At 46.3% G+C, this 22782-nt stretch overlaps 1 protein-coding gene across 1 annotated transcript; it reads left to right on the top strand.

Annotated features, from left to right (window-relative positions):
* Nucleotides 1–993: 993 nt before the first annotated feature.
* Nucleotides 994–22301, top strand: ccn1l1 (cellular communication network factor 1, like 1). The gene is made up of 5 exons (XM_059994322.1): nucleotides 994–1380; nucleotides 11142–11355; nucleotides 13227–13592; nucleotides 14489–14682; nucleotides 17332–22301. Exons 1-5 carry the CDS (start codon nucleotides 1333–1335, stop codon nucleotides 17632–17634), a joined length of 1125 nt encoding a protein of 374 aa, XP_059850305.1. The 5' UTR covers nucleotides 994–1332; the 3' UTR covers nucleotides 17635–22301.
* The last annotated feature ends 481 nt before the right edge of the window (nucleotides 22302–22782 follow it).

The raw sequence follows: 22782 nt of genomic DNA, 5'->3' as shown, positions 1-22782 counted from the left end.
GAATTGGATATTACATGCAGGTAAACCATTGTAAAATAAGAAACTTTTAAAAAAAAGCCCCGAGGTAAGTGAGGGACCGCCGCAGTCGTGTCCCGTGTTCGGGGTCTGCAGCTGTGTGGAGCAGCGACGCCCAGCGACGGCGGCCGGTATCGCACCTACCTGCGCTGCAGCAGCGACGAGAAAGCTCGTCGGAACCGCGCCGCTGGCTGCACCGGCTGGTATGCTTGGAATTCATGTTATCTGCAAAACACATTCAGTTGCTTCGGAGACTAGCAATTATAGTGATGTACACAGGGAGCGACAGCTTTTGTTTTTATTTTGCTTGTTTTGTTTTCTAACTTTTATATCTACTCCGAAAAGTTTGCGTTTTAATTGCAAATTGCATTTAGATCTGGAACAGTAGGTGACAACTGTGACATAACTCTTCTCTCCCAGAGTCTGTTGGTGAACTCTGTCACTCATGCTGACGGCTTATTTAAGTAAAAGCAAGTCCCCATTTACATAATAAGCATTTTATTTTTGAAGAGTTTAATGTTTTGGAGGAATTGCATTAGATAATTGCGTAAATTAAGCTTTAACAAAGAAGTGTACAAAATGTTTCCTTTACAAAGAATTAAGGCAGATCTTCGTTGAAAATTGTAAATTATTGACTTGTCGCGGATTATTTAAAATTGGTAAAAATATATTTTAATGAATAAGCTTAACGAGCTGACTTGTGTGAGTTAAACAGAGCGAACTATTCGGGAAACCTGTTTGTTTAAAGGTTCTGTTTCTCGCTCCTTGATGATGCCTTTTTTTTTGCCGTTCTATTTCCTTTTTCTTGGCTGCGTTTCCACGGTGGAAGATGTTTGGGTCTGGCGCCGGAGATCTGTGTTCTGAGATCGGCCAGGCAGTGACGCGGGGCGGTGGGAGGGGAGAGAGAAGGGGAGGTGACCAGCCCTCCTAGTTATAAAAATCAGCGCGATTTCACTGCGGCTCAATGAATCGCGACGCGCGGTGTCGGAAGCTTGACACCGCCTAGACAGATCAGTGACAGCGGCACTTTGAAGTAGCACAGACCGGGAAAGGCACTTCAGATCTGGACTGGTGCGCACTTTAATCCCCCCCCCCCAAAAAAAAACGACGAAGCTTATTTTCTTCCCCAGTAATTTATAGAAACGAGGTGGATCTGGCGCCGCTGAAACTTACCTGAAATTAACAAGACCGTCTAGACTTGGAGGACAAGTTTAGAATTTTTTTCCGTTTGCACAAGATTTTTTTTAAAAAAGTTGTTTATATATCAGTAGATAGGGAAATATTTTGTTTATTATTTGACGCTCGTTGGTGTAGGAGATGGAAGCATTCGTGTATCTGGTTCTTGTGTTTTCCGTTACGGCGGGGGTAAGTATCTATCGTTAAGTTAACAACTGTGTGTGTGTGTGTGTGTGTGTGTGTGTGTGTGAGGGAGGGGGTGAGGAATACATGTTACATCCTCTACACGCCGCTTATCATCACTCAGACTGTAGACGTGCGTTTGCCTGCACGCGTGGAGTGTCAGACGAGGTTCCCAATTTATCTGGTCTGCCAAATGATATTAAATATTTTCCTAGCTATTGCGGGCAGGTTCCCTGTTAAAATGCATGTGTTATCTTCAACTTTGTGATTATTGAAATGTTAAGGATTGCGGTCCCGATTTGCCATGTGTTGGGTGTCGGTTCGGAGAGGAAGTGGGAGTCTGTGGCGGGAGATTCTTTTACTGCGCCGTCACCCCGAGTCCGACCCTCAATAGGAGGCATTGCGCCGGGAAACATCTTCACCCCGACCCTCATTCTCTGCCCCGGGTCTGGCGGTGGTGGTTCCGAGTTGCAGCCCCGAGCTTGGGAGAGAGCCCTTGCTTGTGGCGCTGAAGTAAGACCTCCAAGAGGAGGTGGTGACAGGAGATCTGACAGCACCGTGTTAAAGAGCAGGGAGAGTTAACCCTTCAGACAACATTATCAAAAGCATTGTCACTGATTCCCAGTTGTAACAAAGTATACGTTTCAAAACTGCTTAGTTGGCTATAAAAGGTCGCGCGGTTCTGAAAGGTGATACACTTACATAAGTCCTGTATTCACAATAACATTTCTCAGGGCAGTCGCGGGGTGGGGAGGGGGGGATTTACTAGACCGGTCGATGCTGTTCTGCTATTAGGCTCTCTTCAGCTTCTGATCTGCTGGAGGTGGCGTCCCTGAGTCCGTCTGACAAGTCTATCCTGTCCGCTTGTCTCCCATTAACACCTGCTCTCACCGCGGTACGGTGGCGCAGCCGGCCAGAGCTGCTGCCTCTCAGCACCGAGGACACGGGTTCGATCCTGCCCGAGGTCGAAGCAGAATCTCCTTTTAACCTCCTCGCTGCAACCGGGCGCCCTCCCACAGCTTAACAAACAGCTGTAAATTGACCTTGGTATGTGGGTAAGGGTAGGATCTAGGAGTAAACGATCGGGAAAATAGAGCTGGCACGGAGTTGATGGGCCAGATGGTATCCTTTATATTGCGAGTCTAGAGCCAGGAGCCAGCTCTCCCCACATACCTGTCTAAATGTGAGGGAGCGTGGTCCTCAGTGCTGTCCCAACTGTTGGCGGATGCAGATCAGATTTGGTAATGGCTTTAGTCTGGATTTAATGTTGTCACATAGACCAAGGTATTGTGAGAAGCTTTTCAGACAACATCATGGCAATGGTAGATAAAGAAGTCAGGCAGCAGCAAGGGCAGGGGTCCGGGGAGGCTGAGCTCACACACGAGGATCGGGGGGTCTGCAGGGTCCGAGCTGGCAGATGCTGGGTGGGTCCGATTGGACTCCACAGCATGGCTGACCCACCAGATCGACAGAGCACCTTTGCCAGACCCAGCACGTCCCAAAGTACTCCACAGCATGGCACGGAACGCCAGCAGTCTCTGCGATGATCCGCGAAACATGCGCAGCCTGTGTGTAGATGACAAGATCTGTGTGCTAGTGACTAGATAATTTATAGTTGTGGTTTTGTTGATTGGCCAGACGGCAGAAAGGTGCTCCATCTCGGCTGGCAAAGTGCCAACATGGACTTTGCGCTCAAGACTTTGAAGCCGGGCTTGGACTTGCAGAAGGTGCTCCTAAACAAGCCCAGCAGATGTGCAAACCAGACGGCTTTGGATAATTCACAGCAAGCCCAGCTACGCCTTCCTCTCCTTCACCACTGACGGGCTCAGTCACGACTTCCTATGTTGACTGGCAGGTCCTGACGGTGTTGATCGGAGCGACAGGTCACAGGGCAAATCCCAGCCGCAGCTCTGGCCTGCGAGTCGGCTGCAGTCCAAGCGCTGGTTTTGTGAGCGAAATGCATCTGCGGGTCTCCCCGGTGACATCGGTGGGACCCATTGTTAATCGGGGCGGGGGGAGGTTGCTCGTTCAGCACCTCCATCACATCTGCCAGAAGTTGAACTTCCCGGTGGGGCAAACATTTTAATTTTGATTCTCATTCCTGTTCCAGCGTGTCAGGCCGCTGCCTCCTCCCGTGCTCAGGGTGGAGAAGCATCTTATGTTCTGTCTGGGTACCCTCCAACCTGACAGCGTGAATGCTGATTTATCTTTCCAGTAAAGGAATATTCCTCCCCCCCCCCCCCTTTTCTCTCCTGATTCTCATTTCCCCAGGTCCCCTTCTCATTCCACTTCTCCTATGTCCTCTCTCCTCTCCTATCATATTCCTCCTTCTCCAGCCCTTTACCTTTCCCACCCACCTGGCTTCACCTATCATCTTCCAGCTAGCCTCTTACTCCCCCACCCCCCACCATTTTATACTGGCATCTTCCCCCTCCTTCTCAGTCCTGATGCAGGGTCTCCACCTGAAATTAATTCCATGGATGCTGCCTGATCTGCTGAGTTACTCCGGCATATTGTGTGGTGCTTTAACAGTATCTGCAGGATTTCTCATGCTCCTGATTTGTGTGGCCGCCTCAATGCCGTGGGTTGTCTACGGGTGCTTGCTGCCACTGCATTCCTAGGATGTCAGAGACCCTGAGGTGCACACAAACTGCAGGACTGAGTGGAGCCGTGTAGAAGTGTGAGTCTGGGCCTCACGGTAGTGTAGTGGTTAGCGCGACGCAGTTACAGTTCGGGGTGTCAAGAGTTCAATCCCGACGTCTTCTGTAAGGGGTCTGGTGCTCCATACCGTTAGCAAATTAATTGGTCATTGTAAATTGTCCTGTGATTAGTCAGGGTTAAATCAGGGGTTGTTGTGTGGTGCAGTTCGAGGGGCTAGAATGCACGGTATCTAAAAATAAATAACAATAAGTAATAATCACAACCAGAGACAGCGGCTGCTTTCCATTTGGGAAGGTCTCACTCCCCGCTCACTATGTGGACGCGGGAGGGGAGGGGAGGGGAGGGGAGGGGAGGGGAGGGGAGGGGAGGGGAGGGGAGGGGAGGGGAGGGGAGGGGAGGGGAAGAAGTCTGCAATAAAGGAACTGCAAACTGATCTCGGTGCTGGTCACAATGCAAGGCTCCGAATGACCTAATTCCCCAATTTATCAGAATCAGGTTTATTATCACTGACGTAAATAAAGAGCAATGTGTTATGTTCAGAGTTGGTTTCATCGATAGAGATTGTTTTCTTGAGATTTACTGCTGCTCACTCAGAAGCAGCGACCTTCCCTCTTGCAGTTTCGCCCTTTGCGTCAAACCGCTCCCTTGCTGTCCAACAGCACCCCTAAAGAGTTAACCACTGTGGTTTCTGCCGTGCAGTCTCCTGTGACCCAGCTGACTATCACTGCCATCTCAAAACATCCCGCTGCTGTAGTCTGATTGTTGCAAAAATAAGAATACACAACATGCACATTTTTCTGAAGATACAAATCCAGGTTAGACACCCGGACAGCAGCTGCATTAAAAAAGAGTGTTGGGTAGTTGGAGTCAAAGCTGCTCAGAGAGAGGGAGGAATGAGAGGGCATAGGGTTTTGAAGAAGGCATCGGCTGTTTGTGCTTCTTTCCCATTCAGTAAGATCATGACCAATTCTTGTCTTGCACTAACCTCACTTCTTCTGATTCCCCAATATCCAAAAATCTCTCTGTCTCTCTGTCTCTCTCTCCCTTATGAGCAAATGAGCCTCCTCTTGTACAGAGCGGTTTGCAAAAATTCCCCACCACCTGGGTAAAGACATTTCTTTTCCAAAGAGTCGCCATTAACATAACACCCACTCGCAATCCCAGATCATCCCAAAGCATGTTGCAGATCATAGGAAGTGCAGTCCCTTTGGTGGGGAATAAGGCAGTTAGCACCGACTCTCTGGAAGGAATGAGGTATTGAGTGTATAAACTGCATATTGGGTTTGGGGATTAGCCTCCTCCTGATGGGCCTCTGTTTTACATTTTGTTGCAAAATACAACATCTCAGTCTGTGTAGCACTAGAACATCAGCGTAGATTAAGTACTTGGGTCTCAAACAACAGAAGCTGACTTGGCAGAGGTTGTCCTCTCAGTCACAATTGGCCTCCTGTTTACAGATGCTCCTCCTACATGACATGGGTAAGGAGCAGCAAAGTGGTGTGGGAGTAACATCTTAATGCCAGATCACCATGGAGATAACACCGACTTTGTTAGTGGTACCCCAAAAAGTGCTTAAATAATACTCATTGACCTAGTGTTGTAGATGGCTCAGGTGCCTAATTCCCTACTGCACCATTCTTAGAAGGAGAGATTGAAGATAGGCTCCAACGAGATGCTCCCTCTGTTCTCTCTCTTGAACCTAGACCCCTCTCGGGAATAAGGAATTGGGGGCTCTACACAAATTGCCAACAGGCTCTTTGTATAGGGGTTCCTGAGTTGTGCCAGAGGACACTCAGTTTGATACTTGGGACCCATTGTTGCCAGAAGCGGAAGATCAGTCTGCCAGTTGTTGGCACCAGAGCTTTCACCTAACAAATAACCACTTCATACTTTCCTATTACTTCCTGCTCTAGTTTCTTGTTCAGTTCAAGGGAAGGTTCGGCTTTCTAAAACAAAATTCGTATTGAAGTACAGTGAGTAGAAACAATGGACGAGAGGAAGCTGTGTCAACATTAGCAACATCAATATATTTCAATAATGTTGATTTAATTAGAATTTGGTGGTGTTTATTTTAGTTATCAATCTCTAGCCAAGGTTTGAATGCATTCTGTTAACAATGTAAGTCAACATCATTCTCCATAAAGTTTGAAAACATGCAAGCTGTAAAAGAGAATCGATATTTCCGTGGACCTGTCAGGGTTAAAAGGCGTCAAAGAGTTTCACAACAGAGCATTCTAGAGGGAGTGTAATTGTAAATCACATAATGAGGAGTACCAGAGGTCATTAGCACCACTGACAAGTCTATTTCTAACTGGTGCTGAGTCATGTTTCTGAGTACAGGTCATAATGAGCAAAGCTAAGAGAGTGTCTGGAGTGACAGATTCAGTGTTTCACTGCCTCCCGCCTCCTGCGTAGTGTATGGCTCGGTACAGAAGTGAATCATATCATGAGGTTTTAGCAAGTTAACGATTCCCAGCGGTGAGAGTGGTAATGATTAGGCACCAAGTGACCACAAAAGCATCCCTTAGCACCCACAAAGTAGGAGGATTGGGCATGAAACTTGTTCAGTCGTGGGGCAGTGAATCGTTGAATTATCTACCTGTGAAGACTATGCAGGTTCAGCTGCTCAGTATACTTGAAGACAAGAGATTGGGAGTTTATTGGCATGGGAGGAAGATCTGGGGTAAAAGGTCGGTTGCAGAACAATTGAATGGCAGAGCAAAGTATAAGGGACTGATTCTATTTTCTTTGTTCACCATCTCAAAGGTTCTGCATTGGTTTAACATCCATTCCAAAAGACAGCACTTCCAACAACCAGTGCCCTCTCAGCACTGTGTTCAAAGCTCACAGTAAATTTATTATCAAAGGGTTATAAATTTATAACCCTAAAATTAACTTCCTTGTGGAGATACCCAGATACCCAAGAAACACAGCAGAATCAATGAAAGACCGCACCCAACAGGGTGGACAAACAACCGATATGTAGAAGACAACAAACTTTGCAAATACAAAATAAAAAAATATATTATTAATTAATAAATAAGCAATAAGTATTGAGGAGATGACATTTACGGTTTTGGGAAGTGAATCCATAGGCTGTGGGAATAGTTCAGTGTTGGGTGAGTGAAGTTGTCTCCACTGGTTCAAGAGTCTGATGGTTGAGGGGTAATAGCTGTTCCTGAACTTGGTGGAGTGGGCCGTGAGGCTGCTGCACCTTCTTCTTGATGGCAGCAGCAAGAAGAGAACATGACTGGTGGTGGGGTCCCTGATAATGTACGCTGCTTTCCTGCGACAGTGCTCTGTGTAGATGTGCTCAATGGCAGAGAGGGATTTACCCGTGATAGACTGGGCTGTATCCATTACATCTTGCAGGAGTTTCCATTCAAGGGTGTTGGTGTTTCAATACCAGGCTGTAATGCAACCAGTCTATGTATTATCACATCTTTAGAAATTTGTCAAAGTTTAGATGTAATGCTGAAACTTCATAAACCTCTAAGAAAGTAGAGACAGTGCCATGCTTTCGTCGTAATTGCACATACATACTGGGCCCAGGATAGGCCCTCTGAAATGAAGAATTTAAAGCTGCTGACCCTCTCCACCTCTGATTTCCCCAATGAGGACTGGCTCATGGACCTCCAGTTTCCTTTTCCTGGCATCGATAATCAGCTGTTTGATCTGAGTGAGAGATTTTTGTTGTGGCACCACTCAGCCAGATTTTCAATCTCCCTCCCATATACTGTTTCCTCACCACTTTTGATTTGGCCAATGACAGTGGTGTCATCGGCAAAGTTAAATATGGTATGGAGCTGTGCTTGGCCACACAGTTATAAGTGTAAAGCAAGTAGATCAGGGGTCTAAGCACGTAGCCTTGTTGTGCACCTGCGCTGATGGAGATTGTGGAGGAGATGCTGCCAACCCGAATTGACTGGGGCCTGCAAGTGAGAAAATCAAGGTCCTATGGCTCAACAAGGTATTGAGGCCAAGGTCTTCGAGCTTATTGATCAGTTTCGAGGGGCTGATGTTATTGAAAGCTGAGCTGTAGTCGATAAACAGCATCCTGATGTATGCATCTTTACTGGCCAGATGTTCTAGGGTTGAGTGAAGGGCCAATGGAATGGCATCTGCTGTGGACCTGTTGTGCCAGTAGGGAAATTGGAGTGGGTCCAGGTCACTCCTCAGGCGGCAGTTGAAATGTTTCATTACCAACCTCTCAAAGCATTTCATTACAGAGAATGTAAATGCTACTGGACAATAGTTATTGAGGCAGGTTACCATGGTTTTCTTGGGCATCAGTATAAATGAAGTCTGCTTGAAGCAGGTAGTTACCTCAGACTGCTGAAGTGAACACTCCAGCCTGTTGATCAGCTTAGGTCCTTAGTACTCGGCCAGGTATTCCATCTGGGCTGAACACCTTCCATGGGTTCACCCTCCTGAAGTCGGCCTCAGAGACAGAGATCACAGGGTTATCGGGGACCGTGGGAGTTCATGGGGGTTCCTCCATGTTTTGATGGTCAAAGCGAGCAGAGAAGCCGTTGAGCATTTGGGAGCAAAGCCTTGTTGCAAACTCGCTTGGCTTCACTTTGTGTTGTCAGTTTTGGTGTCCTAGTCAATATCAATAATATCCTTCAGGATAGTTAGTCTTGCTGCTTCTAGTGGAGTTTTGCTGTGTAGTATCTTGTACTCCGGCTGATCAATATTGCAAACTTTGTCCCACTTTAATCTCTGATATGTGAGTCAGAACACAGAACCACATGCTTATCAACATAGACTTCACTGAAGCATAATGAAAGTTTGTTTAGATGTTACTACTTAGCTTTAATCTTTATTAAATATTATTATAAGTAGATCTCCGATCTCCTGTAAGTCAAAAATGTTTTGTGAAGAGGAACTGAGCTCTCTGAACACTCTTACTGAGTTATCATGCTGCCTGTAAGCTTGCAGCGGTAATGAATACGTTTATTTGCACAAATTTAATTCCTCTGTCTGTATAATTGGTTCATTCACAAATGGCATGCTGAAGAATTTGAAAAATGTCACTGCGATACTCTAACTGTAGGCCTTCAATATGTGTTCAAACAGTGATTCTTTACAAGGCTGGATTGGTATTTAAATACATCATTGAGTACACACACGTATACTGACACTCACACGCACTCACGCACGATCACACACACGCACATACATGTATGTAATAAACGGCCAGAATAATTGGAAGAAAAGGTAATTGGCTGAGGTTCACTTGCACCTTCTCCAATGTGAAAATTAAATTTTTAATATACACCTATCTACTTATAGTAATATATCAAAAGATCATCCCACATCCCTGGGCAGCCTGGTCGGCCCATGAGGTGATCCCAGAAGAAAGGAATCCTGTTAAGTCAGTCTCTAATAGCTGAATCTCTAACTGACAGCTATGTTATGCACTGTGTGTAATACCCAACAAGCCTACCAGCTCAAAAAGCAAAGGCGCAGAAAATTATTCCATATCATCTCCCAAAGATGCATCTCACTCTCTATATTTTATATTAAAATTAATTTATAATCTGTCTTATAAATACATGTACAACTGTACATATGAACTTTAGTATCCATTTCACACTTTCTGAGTACTACACATCAGAATATACACTCATTACTCAGGAAATTTATTATATGCTGCCTATTTTATTGCCCTATTTATTATATTGATCTATAACGATGTATATGTTTGTTTTCTGTCTTTATTGAAGTGATAAGCCTTTCTAACACTTTAATTCTGAAACTTCCTCCTGAACATCACTACATTATACTGTTCTTTTGATTCAATTTTGGAAATATGTAATTTTGCTAGATGCGAGTGCTCCTGCAAAGTGCTGACTCCCCATCCCAAGTTGGTCCTGTGAAGCTGGCTGCTCCCCTTGCGGCCCATTTCAATGATGGAAGGCACAATTAGGAAGAATCAGTGATGCTGTATGTTTCCAAACAGAAGTATTCCATGTCTTGGATTGCTGCGCCAATAGTTTGCTATTGTCACGTGCGTCAAGATACAGTGGGAAGCTTTCCTTGCATGCTGTTCCTACAGGTTTCATTGTCACACAGAGCACTGAGGCAGGACAAGGTAAAAGAATAACAGTGGGAGAATGAAATGTAAGTGAAATGGAGAAAGTCCTGTGTCGTTGAACAATAAAGTGCTAGATATGAAGGTACATACACGTCACCAGACACAATCCCGAGACTGATTTTCTTGCTTGCGTAAACAGTAAATCCAAGAAGCACAGCCGCATCAATGAAAGACCACGCCCAACAGGACAAACAAACTACCAATACGCAAAAGACAGCAAACTGTGTAAATGCAAAAGTGAAATAGTAGTAATAACTAATAAGCAATAAAAATGGAGAACACGAGGTGAAGAGTCCTTGAAAATGAGTCCATAGGCTGTGGGAACAGCTCAAGGATGGGGCGAGAGAAGTTGCTCCCTTTGGTTCGAGAGCCTGATGGGTGAGGGGTAGTGTAAGTCCCGAGGCTCCTGTACCTTACTCCTGATGCAGCAGTGAGAAGAGAGCATGGTCTGGGGCCCTGATGATGGATGCTGATTTCCTGCAACGATCCATGTAACTGTGCTCAGAGATGGGGAGGGTTTTACCCGAGGTGGACTGCGCACCACCTTGAAGCACTCTCTCTGGTGCAGGCAGCAGCACAATACACCTCAAGTCGAGCTCCTTCCGCTTCTCCGCCAACTAGCAACTGCAGAACTTTAAGTTCTTAATGTCCAGCACTGAAAAACCATTGATAGATTAAATACGTGCATAGGATCAGTTTAGAGGGATATGGGCAAATGAGATGTGTCCAACGTGGGCACTTTGGACAACTTGGGCTGAAGTGTTTGATTCAGTGCTGTATTACCCTGTGGCTCTAACTTGACACCAGGAAAGGAGAATTGAATCATTGAAGGCGTGCAGTAAGTTTCAGTAGCGTTTGAGTGCCAGCTGTGTTCATTATTCAGTTTGGATCACAGTCTGCCACTGAGTTGCATCCAGTGTTATTGGTGTTTCAGTTTGAAATAGCTGTGGTAACCAAGGTTAAAGCTCAGCTGGAGGCTGACTGACGTCCATCTTGTTTGCTCCAGGTGAAAGGCGGCTGCGGGCCCGAGTGTCACTGCCCCGAGACCCCTCCGAGCTGTGCGCCGGGCATCAGCCTGATGACCGATGACTGCAGCTGCTGCAAGGTCTGCGCACGGCAGTTCAACCAGGACTGCAGCGCCATGGAACCGTGCGACCATGTCAAGGGCCTCGAGTGTCACTATGGCTCGAGTGACGGCGCAGCACGGGGCATCTGCCGAGGTAAGCGGACCATCCGGCCGGGGGTGGCAGGGGGGAAGAGTCACCTTGTTTGCTTGCGATAGAAGTAACGAGCGGTATCAGACCGGGGCTGCGTCAAGGTGCTGCTCATAAGCTGATCCCTCACAGTTCCAGGGTGCAATCCTGACTGCTGCGGCTGCCTGCGTGGAGTTTGACTGGGCCGGTTTCCTCTGGCTCCCCCCCCCCCCCCCCCCCACATTCCCAGGTCTAGTGAGATATGGGCCCAACTCCAGCTCAGGTAGGCAACTTGCTGAGCACAGACAAACGGGGCTGAAGGAACTGTTCCCATGATGCCAACCCAAAGGCATGCTGGGTATCTTCTGTAAATTGCCTCCAGTGCGTAGATGAACTGTGGGAGATTCTGGGTTGTTAACGTGGGGAAGAATAGGTTTCTGGTTAAAAATATGGTTAAATAAGATAGGAATGCTCTGAATTCTGGCCCAGTCTTGAAAGCTCCCCTTCTATGTCGTAACAAAACATGAGATCATCCAAAAGGCGCTGGGGGGTACTGAATGGGTGAAGCAGCATTATGGAAGGATATAGAAGCCAATATTTCAGATTGAGATCCAAAAAGTCAGCCGCTCATCTCCACACTCCCCTCTCCCCCATAGATGCTGTCTGACCAGCTGAGTTCCTCCAGCACCTTTTGTGGTGCTCCAGATTGATGCATCTGCAATTGTCCCATCTGCAAATGCGAGATAATGATGTCACAAGGACCATCTGTAACTAGTGACGTGTAGTAACCTTCCTGATCATTAGTTACCCATAGTTATCCTCACTACCTGCAATAAACTTGATTATCAGTAACTACATTGAATGCTCTGGTTCATGGAGGCCTTTTGAATCTTCCAGTTCTTAACAACTGGTGCTAACCAGCAGGATCCTTGTTACACTTCCTGAGGCACAGCTTACATAGCTGGACTGGTCTGGCCAAGGTAGCCACCCTCCGATTGCACAGAAAAAATGTGTAGCTGAAGTAATCCATAGCAAATCCCACTGCTCTCAGTAGTGTGTGTAGCTGCAGAGTTTGTGGTTTATTACTGCCACATGTACTGAGGTACAGTGAGGAAGTTAGCTTTGCATGCCACCCATCGGGAGCATTTCACCTCCTCAGCGGCATCAGTGCCGGGCTTCGGAAGCAAAGGCTCCCAAGTTCGAACCCAGTTGCCCCCCCCCCCCCCCCTCCCCGGCACACTTTCCATCCGTGCCGGGCTGAGCATCGAGCTAGCCACTCGGCCTTGTAAAAAACAAGGGTCGAGTCAGGAATGTTCATATCCTGACCCGGTCAATCCAAAAGGAGACCAATCCTCACACGACGCGCCGGACAAGAATGGCTGACCCACTGGCGTGACAAGCTATGAAATGACATGGAGGTGGTACAAGAGAGAAGCAGTCACCGAGTGCAGAGTAGAGTGTTACAGTTACAGAGAAAGTGCGGTGCAGCTGGACAGTAAGGGGCAAGGTCACAAGTACTGCACTTCCATTCACAGTTCTTCCTACTGTAGCACCAGGCAAGGCTTTAAACAGGCGGGGCTGATGGAGAACGGATGTGATTAGAAGCAGAGAGATCTACTCCAGTGAGCCTTAACGTCATAGAATAATGTTGCACAAGGGGAAACTGATTGTCAATCCTACTTGTGTTGGTGTTTTGAAAGCTCTATCCAATCGGAGCTGTGCTCCAGTTGTTCCTCTGTAACCCCGTGCTCAGTTACCATATTGTTGCATCAGCTTTCTTGGCAAGTGTATGCCTGCAGTTAATGATTTGGTGGTTTATTCGATATTCAGTCCCGAAAAATTTTTAAGCTTAGAAGATTCTTCTGTGTGTTGAAGCCTCTGCGTTTTTACTTTTCTAGCAAAATCCGAAGGGAGGCCTTGTGAATTTGCTGGGAATATCTACCAGAATGGAGAGAACTTTAAGCCCAACTGCAAGCACCAGTGTACTTGTATCGACGGTGTGGTGGGTTGCATGCCACTGTGCCCGCAGGAGTTCAGCCTCCCAGCCATGGAGTGCCCCAAACCTCGGCTGGTCAAGGTGCCAGGCCAGTGCTGTGAGGAATGGATCTGTGACACCAACCACATCGGCGAAGACTCTGGAGACAGCACCGAGGAGGCAGAGGACTCCATGAGTTATGAGGAGATTGGAGACCAGCCAGACTCAGAGCCGCTGTCGAGCAAGGAGCTGACCGACCTTGTCCGAGTGGGCTTACAGATAGAACCAGGTGAGACAGACAGCTGATGTGTCTTCCCTTGCAACGCACACAATTTCCACGTCTGCAGATCTTCTCTTGTTTGTTTCTTCCCTCTGGTTGCTGTGCAGCTCTGGGGTGCCTGCACGTGTCGGGTAGCGTGAGTTTAGGTTTCAGTGGCCTAGAAAGCCCCAGTTTTATTGTTACTACCTAGCTATTGTACCAAGATACAGCACAAAGCTTAAACACAGGAGATTCTGCGGATGCTGGAAATCCAGAGCAACACACAAAACGCTGGAGGGACTTAGCAAGTTAGGCAGGATCTAGGAAGGGGAATTATCAGTTGAAGTTTTGAGCCATAACCCTTCATCAGGACCCGATTCTGTTCCTCCAGGGCTTTGTCCGTTGCTATTGCAGGTTGTTACAGAATGTGTTGGATGGCTTTTGTTTGGCGAGTCATTCAGACGGACCAGCCCACACACAAGTCTATGGAAGTAATGAAAAGAGAACAGAGCTGGGGATGCAGTGTCGCAGTTAGGGAGAAGGTGCAGTGCAGGTTTGGCCCTGTGCTGGTGCTGGCAAGTCTCAGCTGTGGCAGATAATGATTCCCACTGAGTCTGAGCCAGGAAATCCTCTGTAGAAGCTTGACTGACCACTCCAACGTGTATGTGCTATCACTACCTATTATGCTACTGGAGCCCTAAGAAAGATCTATAAGGTGTACAATCAATAATCCATAGTAATCCTCGTGGGTGTTAGTTATGGTAATTCTCATAGTCATTACAGTGTCCAATGACCCTTGATGACTGCTAAATCATAAGAACCACAGTGAAGATCCTGGTTCTCAGTATCCCTGAGCATCTTGTTATTGCTGTCTCATATTAACCAGCAGGACTGTGTTTTTGATGAGGACTTGTTTGTCTCTGCAGCCTGGAGAGTACAGGGCCACGGCATGAACTCCAAGTGCCTGGTCCAGACCACTGAGTGGTCGCAGTGCTCCAAGACGTGCAACATCGGGATCTCCACCAGAGTGACCAGCGACAACCCCCAGTGCAAGCTCATGAAGGAGACGCGACTTTGCCAGCTCCGCCCCTGTGACCTGCCACTCAGCACCAACCTCAAGGTGAGGGCCGCGCACAGCATGGGGTCATCAGTGGCGGGCACCATCCTGAATCTACCCTGCACAGAAAGTAGTCACGGCCAGCGGGCAGACACTGTGATTTTTGCAATGGGATGTAGATAAGTTGATGATTTGGCTGAAAACCTGGTAATGTGGGGAAGAGTGAGGCTTACGACTCGGTAAGAGGAAGCAAAGGTGGATTACTATCTAAATGGAAGGGTCTGCAAATGAGTGAAGTTGAGTGAGATGTTGGTATTCAAGAACATAAATCTTTAAAAATTAACAGGCAGATCCAACAAGTAGGGGTTGCAATTTATGAATAAAAGTTGTACAGGGTACTGGTGAGCCTCTACCTGGTGTACCGTGTACCGTTTTAGTCCTCTTGTCTGAGAAAAGGATGTGAAGGCTGTCCAAAGGAGATTCACCAGGCTAGTTCCTGGGATGAGAAGGTTGTCCTGTCAAGAGAGAGTAGGCAATTGAGGTATGTGTGTCTTAAAGTTTTAAAGAATGAGGCAACCTTTTCCAACTACATAATATCCCTGGAGGGCTTGACAGGGTAGGGTTCGGAAGAGTCACTAGTAGAAGAGCCATGAACAAGGAGACGTAACTACAAATCAAGCAACCGGTGACTTAAATAGAGATTTCTTCCCCTCAGAGAGTAGTGGATCTCCACAGATCTATGCCACCAAGGAGGGTGGAGACCTTATATATATAAGGTGGAGATAGATAAGAATTTGAAAGACCGAGGAATGAACAGTGATGAGGGACCGGCACAAGAGAGAAGATGAGGCCAGCGTAGATCACACAATGATGATGATATTAAACAGTAGGGCAGGGACCGGAGTTGGGGGGCGGGGGGTGGAGCTGGTGACTTGCTCCTGCTCTTTCTTGTGATTAAGCTGACCTCAGGACTCCCCAAATCATTTTATATGACTTTTGAGCCCATTCTACTCCCCTGCTGACTCTTCCAGCACCACACGCACCAGAGCCCTTTGAGAATTGTTCAGAATTTTCTGGCTCAGAGTGAAGGGGCTGGCTGAGTGACTGAGCAACAGCTGGCAATCGAGCTCTGCTTTGCTCTTTGCACTGTGGACATTGATTGGTAGAATTATTTGGCTCCAGTCTGTACTCCAAATCTTTTAAATACATGCACGAGAACAGCCTTTACTCTGGATCTACTGTTACTATGGCAACATGGCGAGAAGGTCACAGCTCACTCAACACAACATCTTAATACTGCCCATCTTCTCCCCTGAATTGGCTGCTAAAAAGCTCACTCTTGCCTTTGTTAATTAGATTTGTTGATTTTGACAATCTCTTCCCAACTATCATCCTTTGAAAACTGCAAAGCATCTTCACTCCTGCCATAATCCACCCATGCTGACATACACTGGCCCCTGATCCAACAAACTAACAGTATAAAATATCTCCAGCCCTGTTTTCAAATCTCTCTGTGTCCTCATGTCTGTCCAGCCTCTACAATCTTCCTCCCAATCCTGCCGTTCTTCATTGTCCTCCAGCTCTAACCTATTGCTTATGCTGGACTTACATTGTCAAGCCATCGGTGGCCATGCCTTCAGCTGTCGACCTGTACTTAGCCAACCTGCGCTTCCATTATCATTTCTTCTGGAAAGTTGGTCACGCTGGTGACCAACTCTGATGTTACCCTGCATTCCTCCATGATCAAGGTGCTACAGGAATGAGTTATTCTTGTTGAAAAACATAGCTGACAGGTGATGACCTCCTCTCCCAGTATAGGAACTGCAGATAAACTGACCAGGCTGAAGTACGCCAGATGAGAGTAGTCTGCAGTTCCAAAGGTCACTGTTCGACCTTGTGCTCCAACAGCATTTGAATCCCACTTTCTCCGTGTGTGTGTTAGCTGAGGTTCAAGGGCAGTTCAGAGGCATGATGAGCAGAACTGATGCCTCACAATTCCAAAGACCCAGGCTCAATCTGACCTCCGGTGCTTTCCGCGTAGAGTTCGCACGGTCTCCCTGTGATCGAATGGGTTTCCTCAGGGTTTCTGATGTCTCCCCACATCCCAAAGCTGTGCAGGTTGATGGGTCACTTGGCTGCTGTAAATAGCTCCTGGTCTGTAGGGGAGAGACAGGACCTGGGGGTGGAGGGGAGATGATGGGAAGGTGAAGAGAATAAAGTAGACTCAAGTACAATTAGTTAAGTTTAAGGCCATAACATATAGGAGCAGAATTAGACCATTTGGCCCATCAAGTCTGCTCTGCTATTTCATCATGGCTGATCCATTTGCCCTCTCAGCCCGAATTTCTCCCCTTCTCCCCATATCCCTCGTACCCTGATTAATCAAGAACCTATCAACTTCTGCCTTAAATACACCCAATGTCTTGGCCTCCACTGCTGCTGGTGGCAACGAATCCCACAGATTCTCCATTCTCTGGCTAAAGAAATTCCTCCTCATCTCCACTCTGAAAGGACTCCCCTCTATTCTGAGGCTGTGTTCTCTGTTCTTAGACTCCCCCACCTCCTCTCCACATCCACTGGGCCAAAGGGGCTGATTCAGTGCTGCACCTCACTCTGATTCTAAGGCTGTTCACATGGTGTTGGGATGTGAATTGGCCGTTGCACACCTGAGGGCTTGTTGTAAGGGTGTCCTGTCTCTTTCTGTGTCTGTAGAAGGGCAAGAAGTGCTTCAGAATGAAGAAGGCCAAGGAGGCTGTGCGGTTCACCTACGCCGGATGCACCAGCGTGCGGAAATACAAGCCGCGCTGGTGTGGCTCCTGCACGGACGGGCGCTGCTGCACCCCATCGCAGACCCGCACCATCCACGTGCGCTTCCGCTGCGAGGACGGCGAGACTTTCTCCAAGAGCATGATGTGGACGGACCGGTGCCAGTGCCATTACAACTGCGCCTACCAGAACGAGATCTCCTACCCGTACTACATGCTGCACAATGACATCCACAAGTTCTCCGAGTAGGCGGGACAAAGGGAAAGAAAACTGTGTCATTGTCCAGACTGACACCAACTTGCCACGTCCACCATTCAGCTTTGCTGCCTCTTCACCGGCAGCTATACCTGTCCAGTTTATTGAACTATTTATCCAACCCTAAAGACTTGACTGATGGCTATTGGCAGCATTGGCTCCTGCAGCTCATTTAAATTTTTATCGTCTGGTTTAGGAATGGCTAGCTGTCGTGTCTATTGACTGTTAGCTCCAGTGGTCCATGCCCAGTACACCTCCCATCGTTCTCCAAGCCTCATCTTCAGCTGGTCTTTTGCTCCGTTCCATATTATCATCCTGCAAACCGGCTGGCCATTTGAACAAGAAGATTGTACTAACCAGAAAAGACATGAAACATTGCAAAGTCTTCCATTGATTCAAAGAATGAAATCAGCTGTTAAGATTTGCACCTCTGAAAATTATTTTTATTTTTAAAGAATCAAAGACACAGATGCCATCTAGCCAGGAAAGAAAAATCTTCAAGCAAGAATTGAATAGGTTGGTTTGTGACTTGAATCTCTTCTAAACCAGTTTTTAGCTTTGGTTTAGAAAAGATTAAATTAATTGTAACAAAACAAGTTCATGTTGGCATTTCTACTTGCCTAATTTAATCAGAGTTAGTGTTATTGTAAATAAAGCTGCAGCTGTTTTTGTTAATGTTATTTAAGGTCATTGGACATAATTTCTCCTTGAAGTTGATAACAGAATTGACACATCTACCTGGTGGATATTTGAATGTAGTGCCAACAAAATAAGGATTTCTTGTTTCTGAATTGTGGCTTGTTCCTCCTCCAGAACAATGCAGAAACCATCCAAGACATATTGAGGGGTTGTCATCTAGGCTCATGATGATGTCAGTAATGGTTCAATTTTTCTTTCCTTGAGGAGACTTAAGATGGTCAGAGCTCGGGTCGACTCTGCAAAGCCTTGATTTAAAGCTTTGTGTATATTGAGACAGCAACTTCTGAAAGTATGTCCAATGGTACCAACAACTTTTGGTGGGTTCTAATACATTCTGCTTAGCACTTCTGAACGAGTTGATCAGTTCTGCATCAAAAGGAAATTCGGGGTCTGACTGCTTTTCCATTAGAGAAGCAGAAGCTATCAGTGACTGAGGGAAAAGTATGCGGCAACTTAACCCATGCTCCAATCTCTCCCTGAGATTTGCAGGATTCATTTGTCCTTTCCCTATTTTTGTGTTCCCTTACTTGCCTCATGCCACACCAGGCTTCGGAATTGTGCAGCAAACTATTGGCACCAGCTTTCAGTTTTAACTCTCCTTGCTGGCAAGAGAAGAGTGGGTTCAGACTGAATTGCCCAAGGTATTGCTGTTAGACAGAGATAAGGAGGAATTTCATTAGCTAGAGGGTGGTGAATCTGTAGAATTCATTGCCGCAGATGACTGTGGAGGCCAAGTCATTGGGTGTACTTAAAGCGGAGATTGATAGGCCATTGATTAGTAAGGATGTAAAAGGTTACAGGGAGAAGGCAGGGGAATGGGGTTGACAGAGCTAATAAATCAGCCAAACTCAATGGGTCAACTGGCTCAATTTAGCTCTTATGTTTTTGAAGTTAATGCAGTTGAATATAACTCATTCTATTATGTTGATCTGGTTAGAGCTTAGCTTCAGTTGTTGATAACATTGATTTATCATTTAAAAACTTTATCCTGCCAGCCCTGAGTTCGAGCAATTAGTGTATGAGAAAATTACAATATATGACAATGCCCGAGTGCAGGAAAATACTTTATCCCCTAATAGACTGTTCATACCTTTCAACTCCCACATTAATGGGAGGCTCGATGACTTAAACTTTGAGAGAGCTGTCATCAACTATCCTTTAACCCCATGGAGACAATTTTCCTCTTGTTTTGCACAATTGGAAATCTATTGCATGGAGACTGTTAACAGTTAGATAGATAAGGGGAAGCTCTTTCAGAAGCTAAGAGTAAAGGGAGACCTCCACGAAAATAAGACAGCACCATTGAGGAGGGGGTCTGGAAACCTCTCACTCAAGTGGAAATGAATGCTGGATCAATTAGGTCTTCAGAAGTGGGAGTGACAATGACTTTCCAAATGAGAGCATGAAGTATTATGGTAAATGTACAGATCATCCAAGATCCATCTGAGTGATAGGGCAGACTTGATCAGCCGATTGGGAGATTGGCTGATTGTTTGGGACTTAGCTTTCTTTCCAGGTGTGAGAGAATCAGGAACTTGGTGGAAAGCAGTTGGTAAATGCTTACCTAAGGTATTTGATATTTTCGTAGGAGAAGGACAGAAAGGTAACTTTTGCATGGAACTGTTTTACATTGGAAACAGATAGAGAAGGGGATCTGCCAAACACATTGACTGTGAAGTCAATGCAGTAGCAATGATGTCTATTATCTGTGCTTTTAAAGTGGGGTGAACAGTCATTTCTGCCCATCTTTTCCCTAAATTTCTAAATGCTGCCTGAGTGTGGGGAGATAAAATTGGAAGTTTAGCAGTGGGTTATTTCATTAGAGAGGGTCTTTAATGTGGGCCATTGAAATCCACGCAGCATCCCTCTGTCATAAAGAGACCATTCTAAAAGGCCCAGGCCTTGGAGCTGGAGTTACACACGCACTCTATCTAGTAAGGCATTAGAGATTAACTCTTGAATGTGCACTGTGCAACATGAGATGTGAATATTTTAGTTTCGGGCAGCTATTGCCTGTGCACTGAGGTGAACCTTCCTACAGAAACTCTATTTAATTTGTACTCTTGTTACTTACTTCCGCCTAAAACAAACTTCACTGTAGTGGAGTGATCCAAACTGAACCTGCTTCATTGTTGAAGTGCGATCAAACAACTGTAAAGGGTCATGTGTCGTAAATATTCTCTGTGTCTATTTAAAGACTTTTTTTTTGTTCTGTCCTGTATGTGTTTTAATATATTGCTCGGTGTCTGCCAGTATTACTGTTGCGTGGAGATGTGGCTGTATCGTTATCTAACCAACTTTAGAATAGATATGTGTGCAATCTAACGCTCGAGTGTGGGTCTACACTTCACCGGAATAGAACAACCTTGCCAGGTAGAATGTGACCTTGGTGTGTTTCAGCTGGTCCGGGTGGCAGGAGCTGCCAATTGAAGTAAAACATTGGTTTAATTGGGAGCTGCTCCCCCCCCTGGCAGCCCGTAGCACACATGCCTTCCATTGCAAGGCAAATAGTACCTTAAATACTTTATTTTGTTTGGTTTAGATGTGAAAGGACATGGGAGTTTGGAAACTTTGAATGCACTTGTCTTGAGTTTGGCACTGCATCAGTGTCTCTCAGACACTAGCCAGGAGGTGTCAGTCTTGAGGCCTGGCTTATCTAACAACTCTCTTCACTCTCTTCTCATGGGCCTTGCTTGTTACGTCATCAGAGACAAACCTATTCCCAATACAAAGTGACTTAGCTCTTTTATTTAGATAAGCTTTAGTATCTATCCCTATTCCCTTTCCTTGGGCTCAGGAGAATGGGATGTCTGGGCGGTAGTGGGAATTGGCGCAAGGATGTTGGGTCCTCTGTGATCCAAGCTTCCCTTGAGGGAAATGCTTGCTACTCGTTCTGTCATCTACTTGTAACAGGCTGAGGAGAAGTCCCAGGCAGTGAAATCTTGTACTTGAATCACCCAATGAATCATATACGACGACGACACCTAGCATGAGTCTTTAATGAAGGTAAATTTTGTAGCAGTGCAGTGGGTTTGTTAACGATTAACGTTTGGATTTGTACAGCAGGCCGATCCACTTTCACCTCCGCTAAAAGTCGGGGTTTTCTGAAAAAGCAAAGGAAGTGAAAGCCCTTCTGAGAACAGAAGGGCAGTACCAAGACAGCCCAGGGACCTCGGCAACGAGCCCTGTCTAGAGACTGGTGCATCCGCGTCAGAAGTGCAGTGGATCAGGAAACCTCTGGAGTAGATGCACTGGCCTTTCTGCTCTTCGGTATTCATTTCCATGGCTTGGCTGTTTGACTGGCTTGAACTAGATCCCTCTGACGTAACACCTCCCTGATTCTGAGGGCCGAGCCTATAGGTCACCATGTTCTCAACCATTTTGCAATTGATCAAACACTAGGGTGGGGGATCCATAAAGCCTATTGGGATCGCCAGCCTGGAACTGCTTTACAGTCAACGTGCCAACATTTAACTTGCGGCCCTAGTGTGCCTGTGTGTGCGACAGCACGGGGCAGGTCACCAGGACAAGAGAATCCTATCCAGTGTTTATATTCCTAAGGTAGGAAACAAGGTTGGCTGGGCTAGTGAGAACACCAGAAAGGTGGGATGGGAGCTTACAGACAGGAATTATCCTTCAACCCACCTCATTGCCCTCAGAGATACCTCTTGCACAGTGTTGGAGGCACCCTACTAATAAAGCCAGCCCAGCGCAAACCCTGGGTCCAAATTCCAGATATACTTGGGGTTGAATTTTTTTTTCTGCCTTATACTGAATGCAGCCACGTTGTGTCTCCCTGGGTCAGCCTGCAATCTTTTATCGCTCTCTTGTTGATATCTTATTTCAATATGTTTGCAGATAAATAATGTATATACTGATGTTTTGCACATATTGTAATTAGAATAATGCCTTTATGGAAACATAAATACTTAATTTCTTAATAAATATTTTAAACATTTTATAATAAAGGATGAATCTTGTATATTTTTTTGAAGTTGCTCCCTTCTGATCGACTGCAGAGTTTTCTTAACCCATCCCTGTTCCTGTTCAAAAACTCACTTCTTGTCTCAATCTTTGCTCCTGCGCCAACATTTCACATTGTTAACTGCAAACCAAATCTTTCCCTTTTGAACTGACTATACCCACAGTTGGACCGTGGGTGGCCCTGTGCTGTGAGTTTGCAAGGCCTCAGCTCGGATTCCATTATAAATGAACGAGGGCAGAGACTCGTGTCTGAGAAGCATGCAAACAGTAAAAGCAAGCAAATGGAGTCCGCCCACAGACCTCAGTTCAGCACAAAGCCGAATAAGTGTCGTGGAGAAGGGAATGGCCCGTCAGTTGCCTAGAGGGCCATCATACCCTAACCTTTTCGGTCTAGGTTGGCGCTTAAGCCTTCATCCAAACATTGGTTCAGTTGCTTCGATATGCTCCAAGGCCTGCAGC

This window comes from Hypanus sabinus, chromosome 18 (assembly GCF_030144855.1).
Source record: "Hypanus sabinus isolate sHypSab1 chromosome 18, sHypSab1.hap1, whole genome shotgun sequence".
In the NCBI taxonomy this organism is placed as follows: Eukaryota; Metazoa; Chordata; class Chondrichthyes; order Myliobatiformes; family Dasyatidae; genus Hypanus; species Hypanus sabinus.
The sequence above is the reverse complement of the archived record's forward strand: the minus strand, read 5'-3'. Positions and strand labels throughout refer to the sequence as shown.

Coding starts and splice junctions, on each gene's coding strand:
- ccn1l1 (XM_059994322.1), top strand. CDS start 1,333: ATGGAAGCATTCGTGTATCTGGTTCTTGTGTTTTCCGTTACGGCGGGG. Junction 11,356..13,226: donor AGCACGGGGCATCTGCCGAG/GTAAGCGGACCA, acceptor TTACTTTTCTAG/CAAAATCCGAAGGGAGGCCT. Junction 13,593..14,488: donor GGGCTTACAGATAGAACCAG/GTGAGACAGACA, acceptor TTGTCTCTGCAG/CCTGGAGAGTACAGGGCCAC.